This window comes from Leucopleurus acutus (genome assembly GCF_964270905.1).
Source record: "Leucopleurus acutus genome assembly, chromosome: 6".
In the NCBI taxonomy this organism is placed as follows: domain Eukaryota; kingdom Metazoa; phylum Chordata; class Mammalia; order Artiodactyla; family Delphinidae; genus Leucopleurus; species Leucopleurus acutus.
Window position 1 is genome coordinate 62,039,437 of NC_139149.1, and position 25,109 is coordinate 62,064,545.

At 54.7% G+C, this 25,109-nt stretch overlaps 3 protein-coding genes across 3 annotated transcripts; 2 read left to right on the forward strand and 1 right to left on the reverse strand.

The window, feature by feature from the left end:
- Positions 1–1,367: 1,367 nt before the first annotated feature.
- Positions 1,368–5,025, reverse strand: EVX2 (even-skipped homeobox 2; the record flags this gene model as incomplete). Its single annotated transcript, XM_082841094.1, has 3 exons — positions 1,368–2,096; positions 3,393–3,694; positions 4,599–5,025. The coding sequence occupies 3 exons, from the start codon at positions 5,023–5,025 to the stop codon at positions 1,368–1,370; spliced, it is 1,458 nt and encodes a 485-aa protein (XP_082697220.1).
- Positions 5,026–13,923: 8,898 nt separating this feature from the next.
- Positions 13,924–15,736, forward strand: HOXD13 (homeobox D13; the record flags this gene model as incomplete). Its single annotated transcript, XM_082841148.1, has 2 exons — positions 13,924–14,701; positions 15,486–15,736. The coding sequence occupies 2 exons, from the start codon at positions 13,924–13,926 to the stop codon at positions 15,734–15,736; spliced, it is 1,029 nt and encodes a 342-aa protein (XP_082697274.1).
- Positions 15,737–21,170: 5,434 nt separating this feature from the next.
- On the forward strand, positions 21,171–22,248 carry HOXD12 (homeobox D12; the record flags this gene model as incomplete). Its single annotated transcript, XM_082841255.1, has 2 exons — positions 21,171–21,859; positions 22,010–22,248. Exons 1-2 carry the CDS (start codon positions 21,286–21,288, stop codon positions 22,246–22,248), a joined length of 813 nt encoding a protein of 270 aa, XP_082697381.1. The 5' UTR covers positions 21,171–21,285.
- Between the last annotated feature and the right edge of the window lie 2,861 nt (positions 22,249–25,109).

The window sequence follows — 25,109 nt, forward strand, 5'->3', positions numbered from 1 at the left end:
TTCCACATTCAAAGGAGGTCCATCAGAGAGCATGATTGGCAATTTTCGTCATAATCTGCACATTATTAGCATCAAAATTGACGTGGCAGTTAACACTGGTGGGTTTTGATGTGCCTTTCTTCAAGTTCAAGGAAACCCCTCCAGTAGCTGGGGTTGGCAGAGCGGGTCTCAACAACCCAGCGGTGGCTTTGCAGAGGCGAAGGCGCAATAGACATGCGTGAGAAATAAGCCAAGAACCATTTTATCCGAGGAAAAGGAAAGCGAGGAGGGAAGGGGGTGAGGGGAAGAGTTCGAACTTAGAAAAGTGTCTAAGGAAATGCTTCAGGATAATATAGATCTAGAAATTCAAGTATTTCCCAGATGGAGTGGAACCCAATCCTTGGAAAACTGAGCTGAAAACGCTTCTTCAAATACTACAGCGATCTGTCAGTCTTGCCCTCCCCATCTTTTCGTTTCCCTTTCCTTTCCTGGCCTGGCTGTGGCAATCTCATTAGCCATTACTTTTTGCATAAAATATGCAAGACGCCTCCATCCCAAACCGCTGATCAGAAGAGAGAAGGGCTGTGGGCCGAGAGACAGGCGGCAAGACCGCCGCCCCTTCCCATCTCGGCTTTGGGGCTTTGTCCTTTCCGGGGACGGCGGCCGCAGCCCCACCATCCTTGTCCCGCGCACGCAGTAAACAATCACACACGCACACCCGCAGCCGCCCGCGCTCTCCATCCGCCCTCCAGGCCTTCTTCTCAGACCTCCATTCTTCCGCTCTCCTCGGATAGGGCCCCTAACAAGCTCAGGATGAGAGAAAAACTGCTACCTCCTCTCACCCTCGTTTAAAGAAAAGAATGGATGGAAGAAACAGAGAAGCAGCAGGAACATCGGGGGTGGATTTCTCTCCCGCACAAAGCACTAGCGCACACCATTCCCTTCTCTTTGTTGTGGTTCTCCTTGCTTCTGGCCACGTGGCTCAGCCGAGTAACCAGGCCTGACGGCTTAAGCCAGGACCCGAGACTCCAGAGGACTAGTTTAGGGGCGAGGAGATTGTCTTGGGGAGACCAAGAGCTCGAGACAGAGGCAAAAATGCGGGGTCTGGGCGGCGGGAAACATACTTAGAGGAGGGGAGGTGGCTGGGTAGCAGATACAAAAATAGAAATAAATTGAGGGGAAGCACGCCGAGCTTTCGTGCCGGCTCTTCCCCCCAATTCGGGACATGTTCCCTTAGGCCTCCCGCGCTGGGGCGCCCCCTGGCGACAGCCTCAGCAGCGGGCAGAGCGTAGAGGGCACGTGGGCGCACAGGGGGCACGGGGGGCGCTCAGGGGACTCCCGGGCACACTCCGAGCGGCGGGCGCGGCCCCCTGGCGGCGGCGACGTAGTTATCTGGTGAGCGGCGCCTCGTCCCTCTGGTCCGGCGGGCTCACGGCGGTCTTGCTAAGCACAGCGGCTGAGTAGGGCAGGAAGCCGCTCTCGGGGCGTGGCGCTGCGGCGCTGCAGCCGAAGTCCGAGCCCCCGGCGGCCCCAGAGCCGCCGCCGCCGCTGCCACCCCCGCCGCCTCCGCCGCCGCCACCCCGGGAGCCCAGGGCGGCGGCGGCAGCGGCTGCGGCCGCCGCGGCCGACTGGCTGCTGTGGCAACTGAGGCACGAGCAGGGTGCGGAGCCGCCGCTGGGGGGCGCCCCGGCCGCCGCGGCCGAGGAGGCCGCGGCCGCCGCAGCTGCTGCTGCCGCTGCGGCCGAGGCCGCGCTGTTGAGCCCCGCGGCGGCCGCGGGCGTCTGGTAGAGGCCCGGGTGGCGGAAGCTGCACAGCAGCTCCGGCCGCGAGTAGGGATGCGAGAGCGCGCGGAAAGTGTCCAGCGGGCGGATGGAAGTGGCGAAGGGCGATGAGGCCGCGGCCGCTGCGCCGGAGGCCGCAGCGGCCGCGGCCGCAGCCGTGACACCCACGTGCGGGTAGTAGTGCAGCGGCACGTGCGAGTGGAAGGGGTAGGGCAGGCTTCCGGTGGCGGCCGCGTGCGTCATCATGTAGGTGTAGAAGCTGGGGTCGGCCGGGTGCGGCCACGACATGGCCAGGCGCTGCCGCTTGTCCTTCATGCGCCGGTTCTGGAACCACACCTGCGGGGAGAGCCGCGCCGCAGCCCGAGTTAGGGAGCGCCCCGAGGCCCCAGCCCCAGCCCCGCGCCTCTCTGCCCCTCCCGGACCTCCGAATAGCCTGGCCTACGCCCCTCCGACCGGGCCCAGCCCCGAGTCCCCTCTCCTCTTCCAGCTGGGACAGTGTGGGCGGCAGTGTGGAGCGCCGTAGGCACACCCTCCTAAGAGAACAGAGTCTTCTTCCCTGTGTCCCATTGCTGCGGCTCCTCGGGCTTCTGCTCTGTAGCTTTGGGCTGCGTTTCTCGTCCCAACCCAAACTTTCCTCCCTTTCCCGCCACCCACCGGTGCCCGGCCTCGCCAAGCACCCGTCTCTCAATACCAGGATTTGCACAGGGATTCTAGGCCTCCTTTGACGAGAAGCTGCCGCGGCAGCTTTTCTAAAAAGTCGCCGCGCGAGGTCTTGAGTCCTCTGAGCTGCAAGGAATTGTCCCGATTGGCACGGGTCCGGTTCTGATATTGAAGGGATGGTTTTGTTGGAATCTTTTGCTTTAAATGAGTGGCGGGAGCAACATCCTCTTAAAGTGGGAAAGGGACTTTTCTACCCCTCCCCACACGGTATCTAATGAAGACATCATTCGTCACAACTCTAAATTAAAGAAAGCCTGACCAAACCGAAGGGAGACTTTCACACTCCTCCCCTATCCCGTGGAGTTTCCTCTTTTCTTTTTCTAGAGTGCCAGATCCTCCTTGAGGATCGCCCAGCCTCCCGGCTATCTCTCCTGGACGCATAATAAAATTAATCACCTAAAGATATGTAAATAAGGACAATTTCGTTGCTCCCCCCAGGAGGTTGCTTTTTTCCCTTTGCCCAGGAGAAAAAATGTTTACAAAACTTTCTCAACCTAATCGATTTTTTAAAATACAGTATCCTTTCTCCTTATTGTAACGATTTATGTGGAAAATAAATCTCCAAGATCAAGAGCAAATGGAAAGTTTCAGCCTTGGTTCGTGCCAGAGGAACAAAGACCAGACGGCTTTGCCGCCGAGAGGAAAGTGAGGCCAAGGACATGGGCTAGGGGCACCTGGGCAGGCGCTGAGCTGAGGAGAGCGTTTGAGGCATGGGCTGCGCCATTCGGGGGCTTCCCAGGTCAGCCAGGCCGGCCAACCCTTCGGATACGGCAGCTGAGAAATAGTGACTTTGGTGACTCTCCCCGCGGGTTTTCAGGGCCTCAGCTAAATCTAGCCACCCAGAAAGGAGAAACAAAAATCAACCCAGACACCCTGGAGGAGGCTAGAACAGGCGCATGCTGGAATCAATACCTTGATGGTGGTTTCGGGAAGGTTGAGCGCAGCGGCCAGCTCGCATCGGCGGGGCCGCGACACATAGTTCTCCCGGTAGAACTCCTTCTCCAGGCGCGCGATCTGTTCGCGGGTGAACGCCGTGCGGTAGCGCCGCACCTGATCCGCGCCAGAGCCGGAGCCGACCAGCGCTGCGCCCGCGCCGCCGCCGCCGCCGCCGCCGCCGCCGCCGCCGCCGCCGCCGCCGCCTCCATGCAGGCTGCCGAGGCCAGAGCCCGACGCCGACGTCGTGGTGCCCGCGGCTGAGCCACTCTCCGCGAACCCTGGCAAACAAACGGCCAACAACGCATGAGTCACTGTAGGACCAAGATCTCCGCGCTGGAGCTGCACGAGGATGGGGGAAGCCGCGAGAGGAAGACGAGGCGCTGCCTGAATTGATGGGATCTGTCATGCTTACAAATTGCTGCCGTTAATGGAATCAATAAAGTTTGGGAGCTCTTCATAACCAAATAATAGGAACTCAATTGGGGGGGGTGTTTTGTTTTAATAAAAGGAAATTTTCAACTCAGGAGGAAAATTGGCCAAGGGAAAATGCCTACATCTAGACTCAGTTTGAGAAGCTCTGGATTTGCCATGATCTGGAGACCGGAGGTCAGCCTTCTGTACGGCCTCTAACCTTTCTTTGACAGTTTTTGGGATTTGGTTTAAAATATTTTAAGATTGGAAAGACAGCAGTAGCTCAAACAGGAACCATTTGGGGGTGGACTCTACTTTTCAACTCTCTGCCGCTGACCCAAGAGGGTCTCCCAGAGGCGCCCAGCGAGGCTCCCAGCGAGGCTCCCTTCGACTTAGAATGCCCCCTCCACTCGGCCTTGGGGCTCAGAGGCCGCGGAGTTCGGAGCAGCTGCCCTGGGAAGCCTTCCCCCAGCGCGACTCAGTGGATGGCAAGGGGTAGGTCGGCTCGCACGGGCGTTTAGACCCGCACGCAGAAACATTTTCTCGGACTCAGGAGCGAGGGCAGGCCCCAGGCCTGCGGCTCTCTGGGAGGCTCAAGGAGCAGAGCCGGAGGGCACGATTCCACGCCTGCGTCCCGCCCCCGCCTGAACCAGCTCTGTGCAGCTCGCTGCAGAGGGTCGGAGAGGGGCAAAGGCACCAAGAACGGCCGGCGGGGCAGCGGAGGAACAGAGAGGATGGGACTGGAGAGCGCGTCGCGGGCGGCGCGATTACCTTTGCCATTGTTTTCCTTGAGCGGTGCGGCGCCGAGGCCGCCGGGCGAGCGCAGCGCCGAGCAGCCCACCTCCACGTCGCTGCTCATGTCCGCCTCGGCTGCCGCCTCTGAATAATGACCCGGCTTTTTTCGGCCCTCCGCTGCAGACGCGATTTCGGAGGAGACGGTGCTTTCGCTGCCCGGGTGCTGCAGGTTGAACAAAGTATCTATTTCGAATTTGCCCTTGGCAGGGAGGTCTCCCAGAGCGCTGTGCAGGGGGGCAGACGGCAGGCGCGGGCTGAGGCGAGCCGGGTGCTGCGAATTTTCCAGGGCCTCGAGCACAGCATTGCCAGCCGAGTCGGACAAATTGGAGAACCTCTTGCCGGCTGTGGGGCTGTGCAGCCCTCTCTCCATAAGAATCATCTCTTTTCTTATTCTTTCCATCATCTCAGCTTTCTAAAAAATGTCACAGTGGCCCGGCTGTCCCGTCCTAATGATGGGCTGCGCCTAGGGCTAATTCTCATTCAGCCCCAGCGAGCGCCTCTAAATATTATTATCTCTTTTGGAGGGAGGCGGAAAAATTGTGGGATGCCACAGCGAGGGAATGACTGGTCAAAATGACCCATACATCCTTCCGAGCCCGAGATGTCATTCATCAAAAAGTAGCGCTCCCTCGTCATTAAGGTACGAATGACGCCGTTCGAATAATCATTTATTGTAACAGGTTTATGAGCAAATAAATACACGCTCCTGTCAGTGGGTAATGAAGGCGGCTTCAGAGCAGACAGATAGATCCAGGTAGGAGGCGAGAAGAGACAAGAAGTGAGGAGGAAGGCTCCCGGTCCTTTGCCCGCTCAGAGCCGGTTCTGCTCGCCCGGGGGTTTGGCCTCGGGGGTGAAATTGACAGTCTGATTAATAGAGCGCGCAGCGGCACATTTCCCCCTTCATTTAGGGGCATCATTACGCTCTCAGTTTGCTGGGTTGCCCCTTAGGTCCTAATCATGCAGCGCCTTCCTCATTTTTCCTCGGACACAGATACGTGTTAAATAATAGATAATGCTTTGATTTTCCAGAGTAGATCATCGGGAAGTTTTGTTTGTTTGTTTGTTTTTAACATTTACAAGCGGGAGGAGGGTAAGGGGGGGGACAGGGGGAGGATGTAGGAAGAGTTGCTAAGGAGAAGACCTTGCACTCCTGTCTGGATTACTTATCTTTCGAATTTCAGAACCAAATATGTATTTTATTTAACAAATAGGACGCCGCGTTCTCTGTCTCCCCACTTCTTCGCCTCAGCCTGGCTACTCTCCTCCCACCCAGGAGGGAGAGACAGAGAGAGAGAGAGAAAAAGGAGAGACAGAGAGAGAGAGAGAAAATCTCAGAGTTTTGAAAGCACTTTAGTGCTACGTGGCTGGGGAGGTGCGTTGGGCCCGCGCCTCCAAACGGAAATCATTAGGTCCTCTCTGATTTTTTAATACCGTTTGCAGAGTGAGTTCTGAACTTGAAGTCCTAGGTTTTTTACTTTTATAATCCTGCTGATGGATAGGCTTCTCGCCTACGCATTTTCCCTGAGGGAAGTGAACTCGGCTGGACGATTTCATAGCAGAATTCAACAGCTAACTTTAAACACAGTCGCAATTTACAGCGCCATATGGGCCGCCCCAAATCCACTTTTACGTTGCCAGCTCCCCCCCCCTCAAATCGAATAATTTGTGGCAAAGTTGCCGGGTTTCGAGGTCAAGGATGGGAAAGAAGAGACTTAGTTTCCTTCCCCTACCATCCCCCAGCCCTCTCTTCCCCGCTCTGCTCTTCTTCCTTCTCCCTTCCTCCTCTCCCCCACCCCAGCCTCTTACCTGTGGCCCCAGATCTTCCCTGCGCTGAGTCTGGGCGCGAAAAATCGCGGACTAGCCTTGCTGCTGCTCCTCCCGACCTGAGCTTGGCGGCTGAGCCTCTTGGCGATAACTTTGATGGTCATAATGACGCTGGTGGCAACCATTTTAACGAAGATCAATCTTCACTCAAGGCCGTTGCACGTCTCCTCCCTCGCTTGCGCCCCACGATGCTCTGACCCCCAACGAGCTGTGCGGGTCCACCCACCAGCTGCCCAAGGGGAGAGATCCACGGCCACCGGCAGGAACAAGGGCGGATAGAGTCGGGACCCAGAGGTCGGCCTGCGAGCTTCCGAAGCTGCCGAGAGACCCTGGCAATCTGGGCGCTGGTTTCGGGTCTTGCACCGCCAACCCAGACCCCAACCCAGGGCCCCCCCCTTTCCTCCCTGCCGCCACACCCAGCACATTGGGGGTGTGTTAGGGGCAAACCCGAGATCTATTTGCCCATCTCTCTGTTGGCGCTTTCCTTTTAACTTTGGACCCGTTGGGGGCGCGTCAGGAATGTAAGGGGAGGCGAGGTGTGAAGTATATTTATATACATTTATACACAGAGTCAATGCCAAAAGTTTCCCTCCTGTTCCCCTTGGCACCCACTTATTTCAACAACGCGAGTTCTGCTTCGAAAATCTATTCCGCCTCTTTAAGGTAATAAAACGGAATTCTCCCCCAAGGTGAGAAATAGAAAGCTGGATAGGCACCTGGTGACTGGAGAGGTGAGATGTGGGACGCATAATGGGCGTCGGGAGCTCAGAGGAGGACATCACCCGGGTCCACCTCCGCCTCTGCCCCAGAGGCCACCCGACTCCGAGCACTATGAGCCCTTCTCGCGCCGGCTTTCCGGCCATTAACGTGGTCAGAGCTCAGCCTTGCGGATGATCCCACCTCTCCTTCCCTCTCCTTCCACAGTCCAAGTGCCCAGTTCCACCATCCCTGGAAGGTCGCGCCCAGCGGAGGGGGGTTGCTGTCCCAGGAACTTGGTAAGGGTACCCCCTAGTCCCACTTAGCTTTGGGGACTGAATAGGACACTTCGGTCCAGGCTCCGGTCCGTGGGCAGCGGGGGGGGGGGGGGGGGGCAAGGCCCTGGCAGGGGGTGGGATCGGGCGGAGGCGCGACTTAAGCGGAAGTCGCGGATGCCTTTATTGCTGTCGTTTGGCGCCCCCGTCTGTTTTCCTCGCGGTTTCGGCGGCTGTGAGCTGCTTTCAATCGCAGGAGCCGCCGCTGGGGGCGGGGGTGCTGACGGCAGCCCCTTCCTCCTTCACCCCGCGGGTGGGTCTCCAGCTTCCTCCCTTCCTCGGGGACCCCTCGGCCCTCGTGCCAAAACCTGTGGCAAACCGGACCTCAGTCTGTTGAAAAGGGAAAACACCATTTCTCGGCGACACCTTCATTCATTAGTGGTTTCCAAAACTATTTTGCACCTTTTAAATAACACTAATATTGCGTATTCTAGCTCATTTATCATGAAAAGTATGTTCGAGACCATGTCAGGAAAACTACTCACACTAAAAGACACCCATAATTTTTCACTGAACTGCGTTTAGCAGACAGTGTTTCATGGGAGACGGTGAACATTCCATTACAATATTTAATGTCCCTTAATTTATGTAGATTCCACATTTACTAGTAGTAGTAATATTGGCCCACCTATATAGAGCTTTAACTCTGAAATTACAAGTGCTTTTTACATATATTAGCTTCTCTAATGCTCAGAGCAACTCTAGAAATCATTCTATTATTATCCCTTTTTCAGAGATAAGAAAGCTTCTACACAGAGATTAGAGAACTTGCTTGTGATTTAAGTTATCTCTGATAATATCCAAACTATACGGTTTTAAAGCTTTGGGCAGCATTTATTGTTGGTTCTTTTATTTTGCATATGTCTTCTTTAAATACTCAAAAACATTGAGTCTGCATAGAGGTAGTGAGAAGACTGACACGGTTCTGTTGGGGTTCATTATTGAAATGCCCAAATCTTGCACCTCTCCCGAAATGTCCAGGCTGAGACTGGGAACCACCTGTCAAAAGTCCCTGGTTTTCAGACGCAGCCTCCAGGCCACCAGAACCTCCTACTCACTACCAAGGCAAAAGACTCACTCAAAAAAGAAAAAAATCAACCCATGCCCGCGTGGTTTGGCAGGAATTTTTAAGATGCGTTCGGGGTGAGGGTTCGGAAAGGGCTTTCTCCAGAAGGGCTGAAAAGCACTTTTTACTCCAAAGGAGGAATTACATGAAAGAGGCCTAAATTTGTTTTTGTTGTTAGGCCTCCAGACTAAATATTTGTTTCTTGAGCAGCGGCGGGTCCTCCGAGGTGAAGTGGTAAACACTTTTGGCCTTCGACTGAAGGTTGTAAAAATTTGTCCAGGCTGCCCAAGCGGAGGAGCGGCGGTAGAGCCGGAGCTGTCGCTGAGCCCCGCAACCGCCGGGGCCTGGCTCCTGCCTTCGGCGAGGAAGGCTCCGGGTCAACGGGGCCCGAAACCCGCAGGCCCGCAGCCGGACGCAAGCTCGCTCGAGGACTGGGGCCGCCGAGTGCGGCGGGACAGCAGGACGGCTAGAACCCGGGCAGCGAACACCGGGTATGTTTTCTTTAGGCTGAGTGCGGTCCTCACGGCTTGGAGGTTTCGGTTTTTTAGGGAAGATGCGGGTCTGGCGACTGCAGGGAAAACTCTGTACTGGCAACTTTTTGCTGCCATCCCTCGCAGGCCGGCCTCGCGCCGTCTCCTCCGGGCCTCTTGGGCTGCTTCTATTTCTCCTCCTCCTTTCCCCTACAATCCCGCGCCCACCAGGACCGCCTTGGGTGGGGGCTGGGAGGGTACTTTGTCCCTGGACTCCGGGGCTACCCCGGACTCGCTGCCTGCCTGAAGCTCGTGCGCCCTCGACGCGACAGGAAAACTTGCAGGGACATCTAGCGCCGAGCCTGGGGAACTGCGCGCCGCCCAGCCGGGAAGCTAAGCCGGACCACTTACTCCTCCGCTTCCTTTCCTTGGCCTCCTCCGCCCACCGCGCCCCGCCCCGCCCCGCCCCACCCCGCCCCGCCCCTTCGTGGTTAGGCATTTCCCTAAGCTTCATCCCTTCCTGCTGCCGGTGACCACAGCTGGATTTCCCACCGAGACAGTGGGGCTCTGCGGAATGTGGGTGGGGGTGAGAGAGAGAGAGAGAGAGACATTTTTTTTCTTTCATCTCATAGGGCCGACAGAGTGAGCACTTACTGGACTTCAGTTAACAATGATGCTGCTAGAGAAGTATTCCGAGGATAACCCCACACCTTGAGTTGTCGGACAAAACAGCGGAAGATGGTTTTCTGTCCCATCTTTTGTTTTGCGAAAAAAGCAGCAAGTTACCCGGGTCCTCGGGCTCTGCACCCACCCTCCGACTCCCCCTTCGCAGTGAGATTAGTGCTTCTTTGAGAGGGAAGACTCTCGCTGTGTTTAATTCCCGCCAGGACTGTAGGAGTTCTCTCCATCCCAAACAAGGGCTCACCGCCCTGCGGGAGATTAACCTGGTTTCACCAAATAACGATTCGGTTTGAAGAGGTTTTTTGTTGTTGCAAACGATTTACATTTAATAAAGCCTAATTGTGCTGTTAAATCCAAATGGAATACATCTCAGACACAGAAAGTGCCTAAACTCAGGATGCCACTGTCTGGCTCTTGCTAGAGACCCCCTTCTTCACCCCGGGTTTGCTGTTTTTTTAAATCCTTTTGATATCTCCAGCCTGAGTGAAATTGGGTATTGCCTGCAGAGGGAAAATTAGCGCCAAAGTTGGCAGAGCACAGACTTGGTTAAGAGCACTGTCCAGCCAGTTCTGCTGGACTTTACTTTGGAATTAAGACTTTATTTCTACACTGAAGTTTTGGCTTCTTTCAAGTTAATTAGAGTGGTGTCCTGCACTTTCTGCTGTGGCCATCAAGGAAAACACTTTCAAAGGAGTCCCCAGGACCCCATTCTGTTAGGACCCGGCTATTGTTGTCCTGGCCCTAATGGCCACCGATTAGGTGGTTAATTGAGCTCATTTCTGTCTCGGCAAGCAGAGGAACTTATGTTCTTCAATACATCTAAATCGCAGCCTGCATCTACCCCTTCCCCAACCCAGGACAGGGACATGACTTGAAAGATCAGCTACAAGGAGGAAAAGAGAGGATGTGACTTACAGAATATCATCAGTTCCCAAAAAGGGTGCTTGGGCAGGCAAAGGAGGGAAAGGAGCAAGTGATGGGAGGGGAGAGCAGAGGTGACCTGATTCTCTCTGGTAGAGTAGGACTTTGGGCAATGAAGGGCCACCTTGAGTTTCTCACCAAAATCAGGAAAGATGGCAAAAATCACTGAATAACAACACATCAGTTTTGGGGGATATTTTTGTTTGCAAAGACTTTCGTTTAACAAAGAGTATTTCTGTTGTTAAAGCCCCAACATAATACACCTACCCACCCACACACAGCGTTCAGTCTGTGCTCCTGGCCAGCTAAAGAAAGTTATTCCCGTGAAGTTTAAACCTAAAATCAGCTTGGATACAGGGTATACAAGCTAAATGAAATGTTCCTGCAAATTCAGCCTCAAAATCCCTCCACTACCTACCACCCCCAGCTTGTAAACTATGTGTCGTCTTAGTTCATAAACAGAGCAGCCCTGACTTTGCCTGGTACTCAACCACTGCCCTATGATCCAATAGCAGCAGCTTCCCTGGGATGCTAGGTTTAGGGGGCCCTCATAGGGTCCAGTCAGAGTCTCTTTCCTAAGGGGACTCCCCTCCCCCAGGGCCAGGACCTAGAAGGCTGTACTGGAAGAAGGTTCAGCTGCAGAATAGCAAGAGGCTATGCTCCTTACTGTTCAAAACTTCCCTGGTCTCTGAATACCTGCTAGGATGGGTAGAGAAGCTCCAAGTCTTGCCAGAGTTCCACAAGGAAACTGGAGGCAAGGCCACCATTGAGAAGTGTCTTTCAACGAGAGCATTAATTCAGACTTTGCTTCCAGTCCTGCACAACTTAATTTGCTGCATGGAAAATTAAGCCAAAAGTGAAGGGCTGTCCGAAATCAGCAAAACTTGACAAGTTCTTCCTTCCTATCCTAATTTCACTTTCTTCATTTTTTTAGCATGTAATCAGTCATTAAAATATATTTATCAGATAGAAAATGGAGCAGAAATTCCAGGGCACAACATCACAGAGATATTTAGTTTTGAGAGACTGAAAGTTTGTTGGTTCCAGTTATGTCTTAGAAGTATTTCAACAAGTGTACTTGAGGTAACAGAAAAAACAATTTTTAAGTATCTCCATGTTTCCCTCTCTGAGAAAAAGAAGGGGATACAAAGGAAAAATAAGAGCATTTCAGGGGGCGGCATCCCATGACTGGTTTGGTACTGAAATTGTTGGGTAAAGAGAACCCAGCCAAACTCTTCCAAAAAGTCAGCAACCCTGTCACCTGGCTCTGACTGGCATTTAAAAAAACAAACAAACAAACAAATCCAGCTTCTCTTGCTAACTTCTGCCTTCTCTCAAGTAGCCGAAATTGTTCTTACTAGCAAACTTCGATTCTCTGCAATTTTCTGCAGAGGTTTAGGCCCCTCCCATCTTTGATTGATCATGAACATGTCTAGGACTTCAAAAAGGTCAAACAAATTCTCCTGCTTTTCCTTTCCAGCACCCCTCTCATAACTTTCCCCTTTATTTGAGCCTTTTATGGTTACTGCGTTCTGCGTGTCAACACTCCCAACACCAGCAGCCCACCCTGCGATGACGGGCCAGGTCCAAGAGGGCCTCCCTTGCTCTTCTAGTTGCCCCATCTAGGTCCTGTCTTGGTCCAGGAACAGTGGGGCTAGGTGACAAGCTGGCTTCATCAATCACAGGCTCAGGGGAGTGATTTTCTTGGAGGTGGGCTGGACTGGGGTGTTGTTGGTACAGAACGAAATGGGCTCACTCTGAGGGCTCTCCCACCCACCCCAGTACTGTCGGCTCATCAGATCTAATGTTGCTGCTAAAGTGGAGCCTTAGAGTTGCCGCAGAACTCACATAGGCTCCCCGCTAACGTCTAAGATGGAGGATGATGGACTGGGGTTCTGTGGCTGAGGAATGGAAGGGATGAAGAGGGCTCAGGGTTGTGATCCCTACACCCTGGCGGGACTGCCCGCGGAGCCCACCCTACCCCCTCGAAGTCAGACCCTGTTGTTCTGGGCTGCTCCCATCACGAGCCCCAAATTTGCTTGGGAAAAACACCCTCTTAATTTGCCCCTTTCACTTCTCTGCAGTTGGCAGCTTGGAAAAGAAAACGAAACAAAGGTCCCTGGGAAAGTGAAGTTTTCAATTAATTGGTGTGAGTAACGGGAGGGGGTGGGTGGTGTCTGCAAAATGCAAGAGGCAGTTCAGCTGCTGGGCGAGGCGCAGAAATTTCCTGGAGGGCGGCAGAGTGGCTTTCTCCCGGCGTCCTTCAGAGGGTCTTTCTGCGGACCCGGGGAGGCTGCGCCAGGGCTGGGGAGCCCAGCTCGGGAGTGCAACTCCCGGCTGGCCTGAGTGTAGAGGCGAATAGCGTGGACCAGGCGTTCGGACTTTTTTCGCTGGGGCAGATCCTCTGGTTCGCCGCGCCGAGGACGGGTCTTTTCGTCCGCTTCATTTATTTGTAAGTCTCTGTCCCCGGCCCCAAGGGCGGCTTCGTGGGCATTTTCCGGGTGGACGGTGTGTGCGTATTGGGGGAGGGGGGGGTCTGCTCCAATTGGTCTTAATTCGGAGGATCGCTCGGGAGAACACGCGTTAAATGCCTTTGCCCCGTAGCAATACGCAAGGTAGAGAAAATTAGCTTCCTCGGGTTTGGGGTCTAGGTCAGCTAATCCGAGGAATTAAACAACAGGATCAAAAATCAGTCTGTTTTCACATCATTCTGATCATCCCTGTCCTTCTTCATTTAGCTGTGCAGCTCAGGGAGCCAAGGAGAGGTGGCAAAAACTGCCGTGGCCGAGACAAGGCGCAGGCCTCGGCGCCCGCCTCAGTCGCAGACTGGGCCTAGGATGGGCGGTCGCGCAATCAGCTCGTGGGGGTGGCTGCGGCGCAAACGCCTGGGTCCGGGGGAGGCGGGAAGGGGCGGTGGGCTGCGCAAGGGCTGGGGAGGAGTAGGGGCCGGAGTGGGTGGGTCCAAGGGGCCGGGGCCCGGAGCCAGGCTGTCCCGCGCCCCCACCCCCACGTGGCCCTGCGCAGCCAATGGCACGGCCCCGAGGGGGAGCCCTCGGGGAGGGAGGCGGCCCCCCGACCGGCTCAGGCCCCCTCCCAACCTGAACTTCGTTTTTATAAACGTCCCGCGATGAGCTAACCTGTTGGAGGGCGGGCTGGCGGGCGGGCGGGAGGCTCGCAGAGGGAGAGAGGGCGAGAGGAAGAGGGCGGGAGCGAGAGAACGAGAGAGAAAGGAGAGGAGGGAGGAAGGAGGCGCGTCGCGCCATGGGGTCGTGCACGGGGCCGGGGCCGGGGCCGGGCCAGGCCGGGCCATGAGCCGCGCCGGGAGCTGGGACATGGACGGGCTGCGGGCGGACGGCGGGGCCGCCGGGGCGGCCCCGGCCTCCTCCTCCTCCTCCTCCTCCTCCGTGGCGGCAGCGGCGCCGGGCCAGTGTCGCGGCTTCCTCTCGGCGCCAGTGTTCGCCGGGACACACTCCGGACGCGCGGCAGCGGCAGCGGCGGCGGCGGCAGCGGCGGCGGCGGCGGCCTCCGGCTTCGCGTACCCGGGGACCTCTGAGCGCGCGGGTTCCGCCTCGTCGTCGTCATCTTCGGCTGTGGTCGCGGCGCGCCCGGAGGCTTCCTCCGCCAAAGAGTGCCCGGCGCCCGGCGCGGCCGCTGCAGCGCCCCCGGGCGCCCCGGCCCTGGGCTACGGCTACCACTTCGGTAACGGCTACTATAGCTGCCGCATGTCGCACGGCGTGGGCTTACAGCAGAATGCTCTCAAGTCGTCGCCGCACGCCTCGCTGGGAGGCTTCCCGGTGGAGAAGTACATGGACGTGTCGGGCCTGGCAAGCAGCAGCGTACCGGCCAACGAGGTGCCCGCGCGAGCCAAGGAGGTGTCCTTCTACCAGGGCTACACGAGCCCCTACCAGCATGTGCCCGGCTACATCGACATGGTGTCTACCTTCGGCTCCGGGGAGCCTCGGCACGAGGCATACATCTCCATGGAGGGCTACCAGTCCTGGACGCTGGCCAACGGGTGGAACAGCCAGGTGTACTGCGCCAAGGACCAGCCACAGGGCTCCCACTTTTGGAAATCATCCTTCCCAGGTAGGGACGTTGGGAAAAGGGGAAGGACAAGAGGGAGAGATGCAGGGAGGGAGGGAGAGGAAGAGAGAAAAGAAGGAAAAGAATGGACTGGGAGTCTATGCCCCTGCTTGGGAGTTGGGCACCTATCCTCCTCCCCCCAACCATGGTTAACTCAGTGGAGCAGTCGGCCCGGTTTGTGTGAAATCTGTAAATTCATCCTTTGATTTAAATTGCCTCTCTCACAACCCTTTTCTGCCTGTGTGCGGGCATAGGCCTATTTTTCTCCTAAAGTTGAAGGTCTTTGCTGCCCTTTGCTCAGGCCTTGGCCCCTCCTCCCCAAAGAGGTGTCACGGAGTTGAGCCCCACTTTTCAAGGACATGAATAACCCAGAGTGACTACTAAAGCTTCCAAGAGCTCACAAGCTCCAAACGCAGGAACACGAAAAGTCAAAGTTTGAACAAACAGCCTAGCTATTTCTTTTTAAGTCTTTGTATGTTTGTGTGTTTGCAACCAGCATTTGCAGAAACTGTCTTTATGAGAGTCCCCAGCAACTACACCATAAAATCTCAGGCTTGTTAAGATGCCGGTTTGAGAAACCATGATGATCATACTGGCCTTCACTTTGAAGTGTAAATAATCTTTCTTTAATAACATGTAAATAATATGTCTGTGTAAATAATAATAAAGTGTAAACAGCCTGTCTTTCTTCATTCTCTGTACCCCCTCCAAGTCTACACACACAGTCCCCAGCTGGGTGCTCCAGATATCCCGGTCTAATTTTTCCTGTGCTGTTTTTTTATACCAGGGGATGTGGCTCTAAATCAGCCAGACATGTGTGTCTACCGTCGGGGGAGGAAGAAGAGGGTGCCCTACACCAAACTGCAGCTCAAAGAACTGGAGAATGAGTATGCCATTAACAAGTTCATTAACAAGGACAAGCGGCGGCGGATCTCGGCTGCCACGAACCTATCCGAGAGACAAGTGACCATTTGGTTTCAGAACCGAAGAGTGAAAGACAAGAAAATCGTCTCCAAGCTCAAAGATACTGTCTCCTGATGTGGGCCAGATTGGCCACAGAGAGTTTAAATGCTTCCACTTGCCTCCAAAAGACCTTTGGAAAGACTTGAATATGTATTTAATTCCCCCATTCCCCTGCCAGTAATGGCAAATTTTGTGAATTGTTTTTCTCTCTTCCCCTTATCTGGCTCTAAAACCTCTTGCTGCCCAACCTGATTTTGTAGTTCTGTTTCTTACTTGTTTATTTTTTATTTTGCTCTTGTCTAGGTTTATTTTTTATGACTTTTTAATGTTCTGTTTCTCCCTCCAGGCCAGTATAAAGGACTTGAAGTATTTTTAAATAATCCCCCCAGATGAATTTCAGAAGTGCCATTTTGACTTTAGGGTTTTATTTTTTTAAATCACTTTTTATGCCTGTTTCCAGCATTTCTTATCTTCATAATCCATTAGGGCAGAATGATTTGCAGTCATTCATATCCTGTGATTGGGTAATTGAATCATTAGCTCTCAGCAGTCTCCCTGAGGCAAATGGAAACAGCTCTGGGCAAGCAGTGTTCTAGGGTCACTGGGAAAGTCTAAAAATAGGAGGCTGGAGGGACTGTGATGGCTTTAAAAGCAGCTACCTTATTAAATAGGGTTTGTATCAATATTGGAGTGAAGACAATCTTTCTGACTTTGGGTCTTTCACTTGCTGTTGTAATTGTTTGTGTTTAATACACCTTGTAGATGTGTGCTTTTATAATCTTTAATTTGGAAATAGTGTGTCCTCATGATGCCTTCATTTCTTTAGATGCAGATATTTAAATGGCTGCAATTGGCAGAGTGACCCACGGATAGTATAAATTCATCCCCTCTCCTTGGCCACCAGTCTGTGGGGCTAGAATTGAGACCATCTCCTCAGTTCCCTGAAAGAGGCTTGAATCAGTGTGGCCATGGGGGGAACTTTTATCCAGAACCCAGCGAAGAACTTGACTGTCTGAACAAATGTATTGGGCTCTCGTGGAGCTTTAAGACATCTAACACATGTGGAGCTCTGAAGTCCAGGAAGAAAAAAAATATGTTTCTGAAAGTGATGATAAATAACTACTTCTAAAGTGCTGCATATTTATACAACTGAGAGATTATTTTTGTAGATGCAATGTCTGTGAGCTGAGATACATGGGCAGTGCTTCAGGCATTTAAAAATCACTTTTTTACTCCTAGGGAGATGCAAATAAACAGAACTCTCTTGTTTCTTCTGAGTCTTTATACATTTGTTTTCTTTTTCCAAGCTTGTGTTGCCTCTAGAAACTGGTCTTATTTATTATAAAATCTTGTGATCCTGAATGCTATGGGATTCCCTATAGATGAAGGAACCTCAACACCAGTTCTGGTCTGTAAAACCTCCAGGCTCTCCACTTCCATCACCCCTTCCCTCTCCTTTTCCTGTGCCTTTAAGATAAATAGTGATAACTTTAAATTAGCATATAATTTGTGGTGTCTAAAATTATATTTTTTACCAGACCAGCTCAAAAAAAAAATTCCCAATTAAATTCTACTTCTGAAAAAGAAACATTTCAGGCTTATCCCTTATCGCCTTCTCCCGGCAGCCTGCACACAGCAGTTGAAGACTGAAACCATAATTATACACCCTAAACCTCTAGACGCAATTTTTAGGCACTACTAACTTTCTGAGGGCTTTTTGCCACTCAGGGAAATGGCCGCTGAGGAGCTGGATGCCTCGTCGTTGTTAGCGCCCGGGCGCGATGAATTCAGTGGCTGCTAACTTTTGGTATGTGAGTTAAATACAGTTGTGTAAAACCCCACACGATATGTAAACTCTTCTGGCGGGAGGATTCCCCTATGGATCTGCCGGAGAAGGCTCAGAGACCCAAGGTTCGGAGCTACTTTCGTTTTCTCCTCCTCGGCTTGATTTCTTTCGTATCTTGCAACCGACTTCGAGCAGGCAACTTCGTTTTAATTGAGACAGGCAGATAGAGAGACAGAAAAGGAAAAGTGACCACGATTCAATCTTTCAAGAAGAAATAACCCCTGAAAATGGGGCCACACCGTCCCGACCTTCCACTTCGGGAAGAGATACTAACATTTTCTCTCTTTTTCTCACAAGACGTGTTTTCATTTGAAACGGGCTTGTTTCCCCTTCTCCATCGTTCCCCCCACCCCCACCCCCACCCCCGCCCCCGCCTTCTTTTTTGTAAATTCCAGACTCCAGGGCCGCATCCTATTTCCCAGGTCCATTTCTCAGGTTTCCTGACGTGGATAGGGAGGATTGCCTCGAGGTTTTCCTTTCATCTGTAGTCTGCCGGTCAGTTTTCCCCGCCTAAGAGAAACGGGAGGTTTGCTGAAGATTAAAACTGCGCTCAGACGCTCTCCAGTGGAATTTGAATTGACGGCTAAATCAATAACAGATGAAGACTTTGTTATTTATATGCATTCCTTTTATATTCTGAATTGAGGAGGGAGGAGCGGAGCCGGTCGGTGGTCGGAGGGCTGATAGGGAGGCCCGCGAGGCGAAGGGAGCTTCAGGGAGAGGCCTTTGCTTCGGGTGGAGACTGAAAGGCCGCAGGAAGAGCGCCTCCAAAACCTGGAAGGTTACGAGCGCCGCCGGTGGAGGATTAAGGCCGGTGCGTCTACGCGTGATTCGAGAGGCGAAGGAGGCTTCGGATCCGAGACGTACTGCCACACAAAGGGGCGGCCGCGACGCTTTCCAGTCTCTGGCAGCCCGCTGGGTCCATCTGACTCCGCTGTCCCGGCCAGCTCTGCAGCTACGATCTCCGGCTTTCCGAGAAGCTCGGCCGCGCCTGACAGCGGGCCTTGACCGCACGAGCTGGCGACCCCAGGCCGGCTGCGCCGCCCTTCACTGTTGATCTTGACCATGCGGCGGCGCCTCACCAGGCGTGGAGCTCGCTCGCCATCTCCTGGGCAGTCAGCGGCATTGGCAGAGCTCGCCGTTTAGCTCCGCAACCAAATCCTCTTTTCCCATTCTCCAGCTCACCAGCAAAGCCTCCCTCCCTCCCTCCTTCTCTCCCTCCCTCCTTCTCTCCCTCCCTCCCTCTCTCCCTCCCTCTCTCCCTCCCTCTCTCCCTCCCTCCCTCCTTCTCTCCCTCCCTCCCTCCTTCTCTCCCTCCCTCCCTCCCTCCCTCCCTCCTTCCTTCTCTCCCTCCCTCCCTCCCTCCTTCTCTCCCTCCCTCCCTCCTTCTCTCCCTCCCTCCCTCCTTCTCTCCCTCCCTCCCTCCTTCTCTCCCTCCCTCCCTCCTTCTCTCCCTCCCTCCCTCCTTCTCTCCTCCCTCCCTCCTTCTCTCCCTCCCTCCCTCCTCTCCCTCCCTCCCTCCTTCTCTCCCTCCCTCCCCCCTCCTTCTCTCCCTCCCTCCTCCCTCCTTCTCTCCCTCCCTCCCTCCCTCCTTCTCTCCCTCCCTCCCTCCTTCTCTCCCTCCCTCCCTCCCTCCCTCCCTCCTTCTCTCCTTCTCTCCCTCCCTCCCTCCCTCCCTCCCTCTCTCCCTCCCTCCCTCCTTCTCTCCTCCCTCCTTCTCTCCTCCCTCCCTCCTTCTCTCCTCCCTCCCTCCTTCTCTCCCTCCTTCCCTCCCTCCCTCCCTCCCTCTCTCCCTCCCTCCCTCCCTCTCTCCCTCCCTCCCTCCCTCCCTCCCTGTCCCCGTCCCCAGCTGCCAGCTCCACGGTGCAACTTTGTCTGCTGGACCTCGGAAATTATAAACCCAGGCGATGAGGTGGGGCGGCTGGGCATCATCTGAGCCAGAGAAAGGGAGTCTAGTTGTTCTAGTCTTTTCTATTTCTCTTTTAATTCCTTTACATCTCTAGTCCCATAGGGCAAACCGCAGCTATGCGGCTGCCAAAACGTCCGAAGAAGACACACCTGGACCTGGCAATACCGGAGAATCGTTGTATAGTACGGAGGTAGGAAGAGAGAAGACTGCAGGGACCCGTTGGAGCTGGAGCTTTCAGACCTAGGGAGGCTGTAACTCCTCGAAAACAGGGCGAGTTTCCCAAAATGAGGGCCTAGGTTCCCTAAGTCCCTAGGAACTGAGGTTGCAGCTTGCGCCTACACCCCGCGCCCCTCCCGCCCCCCATGAAAGGACAGGGAATGGAATACGTCTCTGTTTCTGAGCTCCTAAGGAAACTCCAACAGAGCCCTGAGGAGCCCAGACTTGCCCAACCCCTACCCCTACCCCCACCCGCACCCCCTACCCCCGCCCTAGAGCAAGAAGAAGAGGCCGACTGCGTTCCCCAGAGCCGCCCAGTTGGTCGCCATAACTCACACAATAAAGTCGCAGCGCGCTGGTCAGCCTTGCCCTCCGGCGGCGCCTGTGTGGTCTCCGTGCCGGAGCTGGCGGTCTAACCAATTCCAGCTTGGCTCGGGGACCGCGAGGCAGGCTGCAAGCTGGGGCGGGCGCCAGTCACGGGGTAACTAGGGGTCTTGGGACCGGAGGCAGGAAAGGAGGATCCTTAACCCTCCGGGAGGAGCCGTGCCGGGGACTGCCACATTGCTCCCAGCGAGGGAGCGCTGCCGCCCGCCACCCTGTTCGCCAGACCTCCGAACCCGCCAGCGGCCCGTGCGCCCCTGGAGGCGCTGAGCAGAGGAACGCTGCTAGTCCCCTGCCTCGGTGTGCCCCGCTGTTCCCGGCCGGTGGCTCTGGCTTTTCTGTTCTTCCACATCAGATCAGGGGAGCTCGTCCTGCACGCCACGGAGTGGATTAACACCTTGGAGTTCTGGTTTGAAGGGCTGCAGTCTCCAAGGTGACTGCTGGCGATTAAAAGAATGTAGCCTTTGGCCACGACTGGCCAATCAAGCTGTCTGGGTCCCCAGGCCAGCATTCTCCATGGACCTGGATGGTGACTTTCTTAGGAGCAGAGGGCTGGACCATGGAGAAGCACACCAGAAGTGATGTGAATCCTCCTTCCTGGGCGCCAAACTTAGGCAGAATTTGTGATGCATTCCTCTTCTATCAGCAAACTATGCCTGCGGCCGGGGACCTAGGGCTCAGGCAGCGCTGGGTCTTCACTGCCAGATCATGCGTGCAGAGTCCAGTCCAGAGGGATGAGGTGGGGAGGGACGGGGTAGGAGTAGCTTTGCTCAGGCCTAGCGACAGAGTTAATGGCCCCACCAGACCAAGGGCTCTCTGGACAAGCCAAGAAGTGCACCGTACTGGAAAAGGCCTCAGCTGCGAGTTAAAGCTGGTAGAAGCAAGCCTGGCCCATGCAGCCAGCGGAAAATGGGAGTGCAAAGCCAGTGAAGACCAAGAAGGACCCCAAGGGACCTTGAGGCAAATGCACCCGATGCCCAATACCCCCAGCTGCTGAACTCAGCCTGGAAACTCGAAGAGGCTTCACCTTTGCTCAACATGCCTTAGCTCTGCTTGGCAGCCTAGTCATTCGCCATCGAATATTGCGGGTGTTATCATAATACCCTGAATGGGGGGGGGAGGGGAGAAACGGGTCGGGGGATGTAGGCGGTGCTGAAATGACCGGCTTTGAAGAACCTGCAGGCAAAGTTTCGTCCAATCGTCTGAGCCTGTCCTCTATTCCCAGTTGTAACTAAATACTGCTGCAAGCGCAGCCCAAGCCCTTTGTTGGAGATGTGTGAGCGCAGTCTCTACAGAGCGGGCTATGTGGGCTCGCTTCTGAATCTACAGTCGCCCGACTCCTTCTACTTTTCCAACCTGCGGCCGAATGGCGGCCAGTTGGCCGCCCTTCCCTCCATCTCATACCCGCGCGGCGCGCTGCCCTGGGCCACCACGCCCGCCTCCTGCGCCCCAGCGCAGCCTGCCGGTGCCACCACCTTCGGCAGCTTTTCCCAGCCCTACCTGGCTGGCTCTGGGCCTCTTGGCCTGCAGCCCCTGGGCGCCAAGGACGGATCCGAAGAACAGGCCAAGTTTTATACTCCCGACGCGGCCGCCGGGCCGGAGGAGCGTGGTCGTGCGCGGCCTCCCTTCATCCCGGAGTCTAGCCTGGCCCCCGCGGCCGCTGCTCTCAAAGCGGTCAAGTACGACTACGCGGGTGTGGGCCGCGTCGCGCCGGGCTCTTCGGCCCTTCTCGAGGGGACACCCTGCTCCTCCGGCTTCAAGGACGAGACCAAGGGCCCGCTCAACTTGAACATGACAGTGCAGGCGGCGGGCGTCGCCTCCTGCCTGCAACCTTCGCTGCCCGACGGTAAAGGGTGGCCACGCTCCGCGAGCAACGCTCCCCGGGCCGGGGTGGGAGGTGGGGTGCAGGGGAGAGTGTGTAGAGGGAGGGAGCCGCCAGGGGCGGGCAGGCAACCGGGAGCGGGCCGGGCTGATTTGGGTTGGGGCTGTGTTGCAGGCCTGCCGTGGGGGGCGGCCCCGGGGAGGGCCCGCAAGAAGCGGAAACCCTACACTAAGCAGCAGATTGCGGAGCTGGAGAACGAATTCCTTCTCAACGAATTCATCAACCGGCAGAAGCGCAAGGAATTGTCCAATAGGCTGAACCTCAGCGACCAGCAAGTCAAAATCTGGTTCCAGAACCGGCGTATGAAGAAGAAGCGCGTGGTGCTGCGCGAGCAGGCGCTGGCGCTATACTAGCTCCCGGTGTGGCCCTGGCCGGGCCGGGCTGGGCCTGCCTTTTTCACCGAGGCCTGGCGTGAAGGAAGTGAGGGGATAGGGCTTTTCTTTCTGCTCCTTCTCCGCTGGTTCCAGGTACCCTCCCGCTCAGACAGCAGCTCCAGAAGCCTGCAGGAGATATGTTTGGAGACCTGGCCGGTTGAGCATCCACCCTTTCCCCTTTCTCAGAGAATCTGGAGTCATCTGTCGTAACTCTTAGCTGGGGCATTATTATACCCAGGGCTCACTCTAGTGTCCTTGTACTTGGATTTCTGCTTCCACCTGATTAGTCTTCTTTCCCCCCACCCCTCCCCAGCCCTTTCTGCATCTAGCAGGCACCTAACTAGAGCTCAGAGTGGAACTGAATTTAGGTAGAACTCCCGGGCAGATTAGAAAGGGCTGAGGGCACAATTTTGTCTCTTTGCAGCCAAAGTCCCTTGTGGCAAAGCCAGAATCTCGACTTTGGAGGAAGGAAAGGGCGCCGTCCCCCTCCTGCATGCCCTGGCTGTTTTGGGAGGACAATAGCCATCCTAGACCTTCAGACTTCAGGAGGAAAAGGGAGTAAGGGCATGGTGGCCAAACTCCAGAGACACCTCAGAGTCCGGCTGGACTGACCCCTCCGGCTGGCTGGGCTGAATGGATTGGATGCGTCCTTCCCGTGGATGCGATGAGGGAGGCTGGGGCTCCACAGCAAACTGCAGCTTCCAGAGCAGACTGGCAGAATCCCCCTCCTTCTTCCACCTCCTCACACATGCCCAACGCAGAGCCCTTCACTCTGCAACTGGACCCCCAGAGCCGAGCTCTGGTGAGGAGAGCTGCTAGTTGGCTTTGAGGCTGGGCTGCACTAGGAGGAGGGGGAAATATCCGGGGGGAGGATAAGGGAGTGAGCCAGGAAGGGGGGTGTCCTACCTTCCGACTGTAAATATGGCTTTCCTGTCGAGGTAGGCAAAGGTGTCGACTTGTCTGTCTTTCTTGAATTACGGTAATGGACCACCACAGGGAGAGGTGAAGTCTCGTCTCCCCCACCAGTCAACAGTCAGGAGGGCTAGGAAGGAGGCCCTTCAGATCCTCAGCCCCTTCTCTGCTCTAGACCAAGTAGAGAGAAGCAGAAGTTCCCCTCTCTTCACTCTCTCCACCGCCCACCGGCCCCACCAGGGGCCCTGCCACTGTGCTCCTTCTGAGGCCATGTCTGACCGGCTCCAGCAGAGCCTTAGAGACCCTGGGCCCTGCCTGGCTTCCTTTGTGGAGACTGAGGTTGCTGAATGCCAGATAGAGATGTCCTGGGTATGCTGGAGTGTCCTGCCTTAGCTTCAGGGAACGCAAGGGCCCCCCAAGCTCCTTCTACCATCTCTGCCCCTTTTCTGTCTCCTTCAGAGAAGTAGCACCCCGCCCCAACTCCTAGCAAGATGCCCAACAGCCAAAGAGTTGAAGATTCCTTACCAAAGCATGATGATGATTTATTTTCGGTGGAGCACCAGGCACCTCACGGGGAGTCCTAAGCCTCATCCCAACTGACCTCAGTTGACGTTTAGATGAATTGCATTTTCTCTGCTATCTAATAGTTTTCATGCATGTTTTGTTTTGTTTTGATTTTGTCAAAAACAATAGCATGTATATATCAAACATACAGAAATGTTTTGAGTGGAAATAAATATCCAAGTCCCAGTCATGCTGTCGTGGGACTGATGTCGATTTTTCAAAATGTTTCAGATTCCCTTCTAATGTTTTTCAGGCCACCAAATTCATTTTTCCTTCCTGGTTGCGGCTTCACTATGGGTGCTGACTGTTCATTAAAGGAGAAAATGGCTTCCAAGTCAGTGAGGAAATGGTGTATAAAAGCCTATAAACAAAATGTGTATAAAACATCCAAGGTGGGGGAACCGTGAGCAGATTTCAGCGTGTCTCACACACTAAGCGAACCCTCGACTTGTTGCTGGCTGGAGCTTCCACGTTTTGCCTAAATTCTCAAACTTTGAAGCTTGCTGTTCAGGGGGCTGCCAAGATATGTTCCTCGGGTTTCAATACAAAACATCTCTCCCTGCCATGTTTCTGGGTCAGCCTTCTTGTGAGCAGGCAACGCCCTGTGGAAATCCTCCACACTGGCACCTCTGCCTGAAACCCAGCAGACTCCCTTGGGAAACGTGGCCTCTGCACCCCCTAGGCTTTCAGAGCCTCTATCTCAGGCCAGGAAAGCCAGGGCCTGCTTGGTATTCACCGAGCTCTTGCATATCCCAGCTCCCAGCTAGCTCAGTGATGGAAACTAAAGAATTGCTAGCTTTTAGTAAGTGGGAGAATTAGCAAAACCGTTAAGTCTCTAATTCCGAGCATTCAGTGGTTCCAACTCCCCTTCCCTGAAGCTAATTTGATGAAATATATTTTAAACAGCTCCTAAAACAAACAAACAAAAAAACAGGAATAAAGGAAGCAAGAAGCTGCCGAGGGAGGCCCTATCATTAGAAATGTTTCCCCGCCTGGTGGGGCTCAGGGAGGCGATGGTACCAGAACTGAGTTTCTCTGAGTCCCAGAAGGTTTGCCCCCTTCAAGATAGCTGAACAAAGGCAGAGGCCACACTCAGACCTCAGGTCTGGAGGGCTGGGTAAAGGGCCAGGGAACCAGACTTAGACCCAGGCCTAAGACAACACAGGGAGACCATTTTTTTGCAATATATACCATTAAATCATTGTGTTCTTTTTTCTGTAGCCTGGGATGTAGGGTGGAAGGAGATATTCATGGAGACCACTCCCCAAAGAGATTGAAATTATTCTAAGTGTAAAATCTTGTCTGTTAATTGGAGCTTCAGCAGTGTTTTTCGAATCCATCCTTTCTACTGAGCCATACGAATA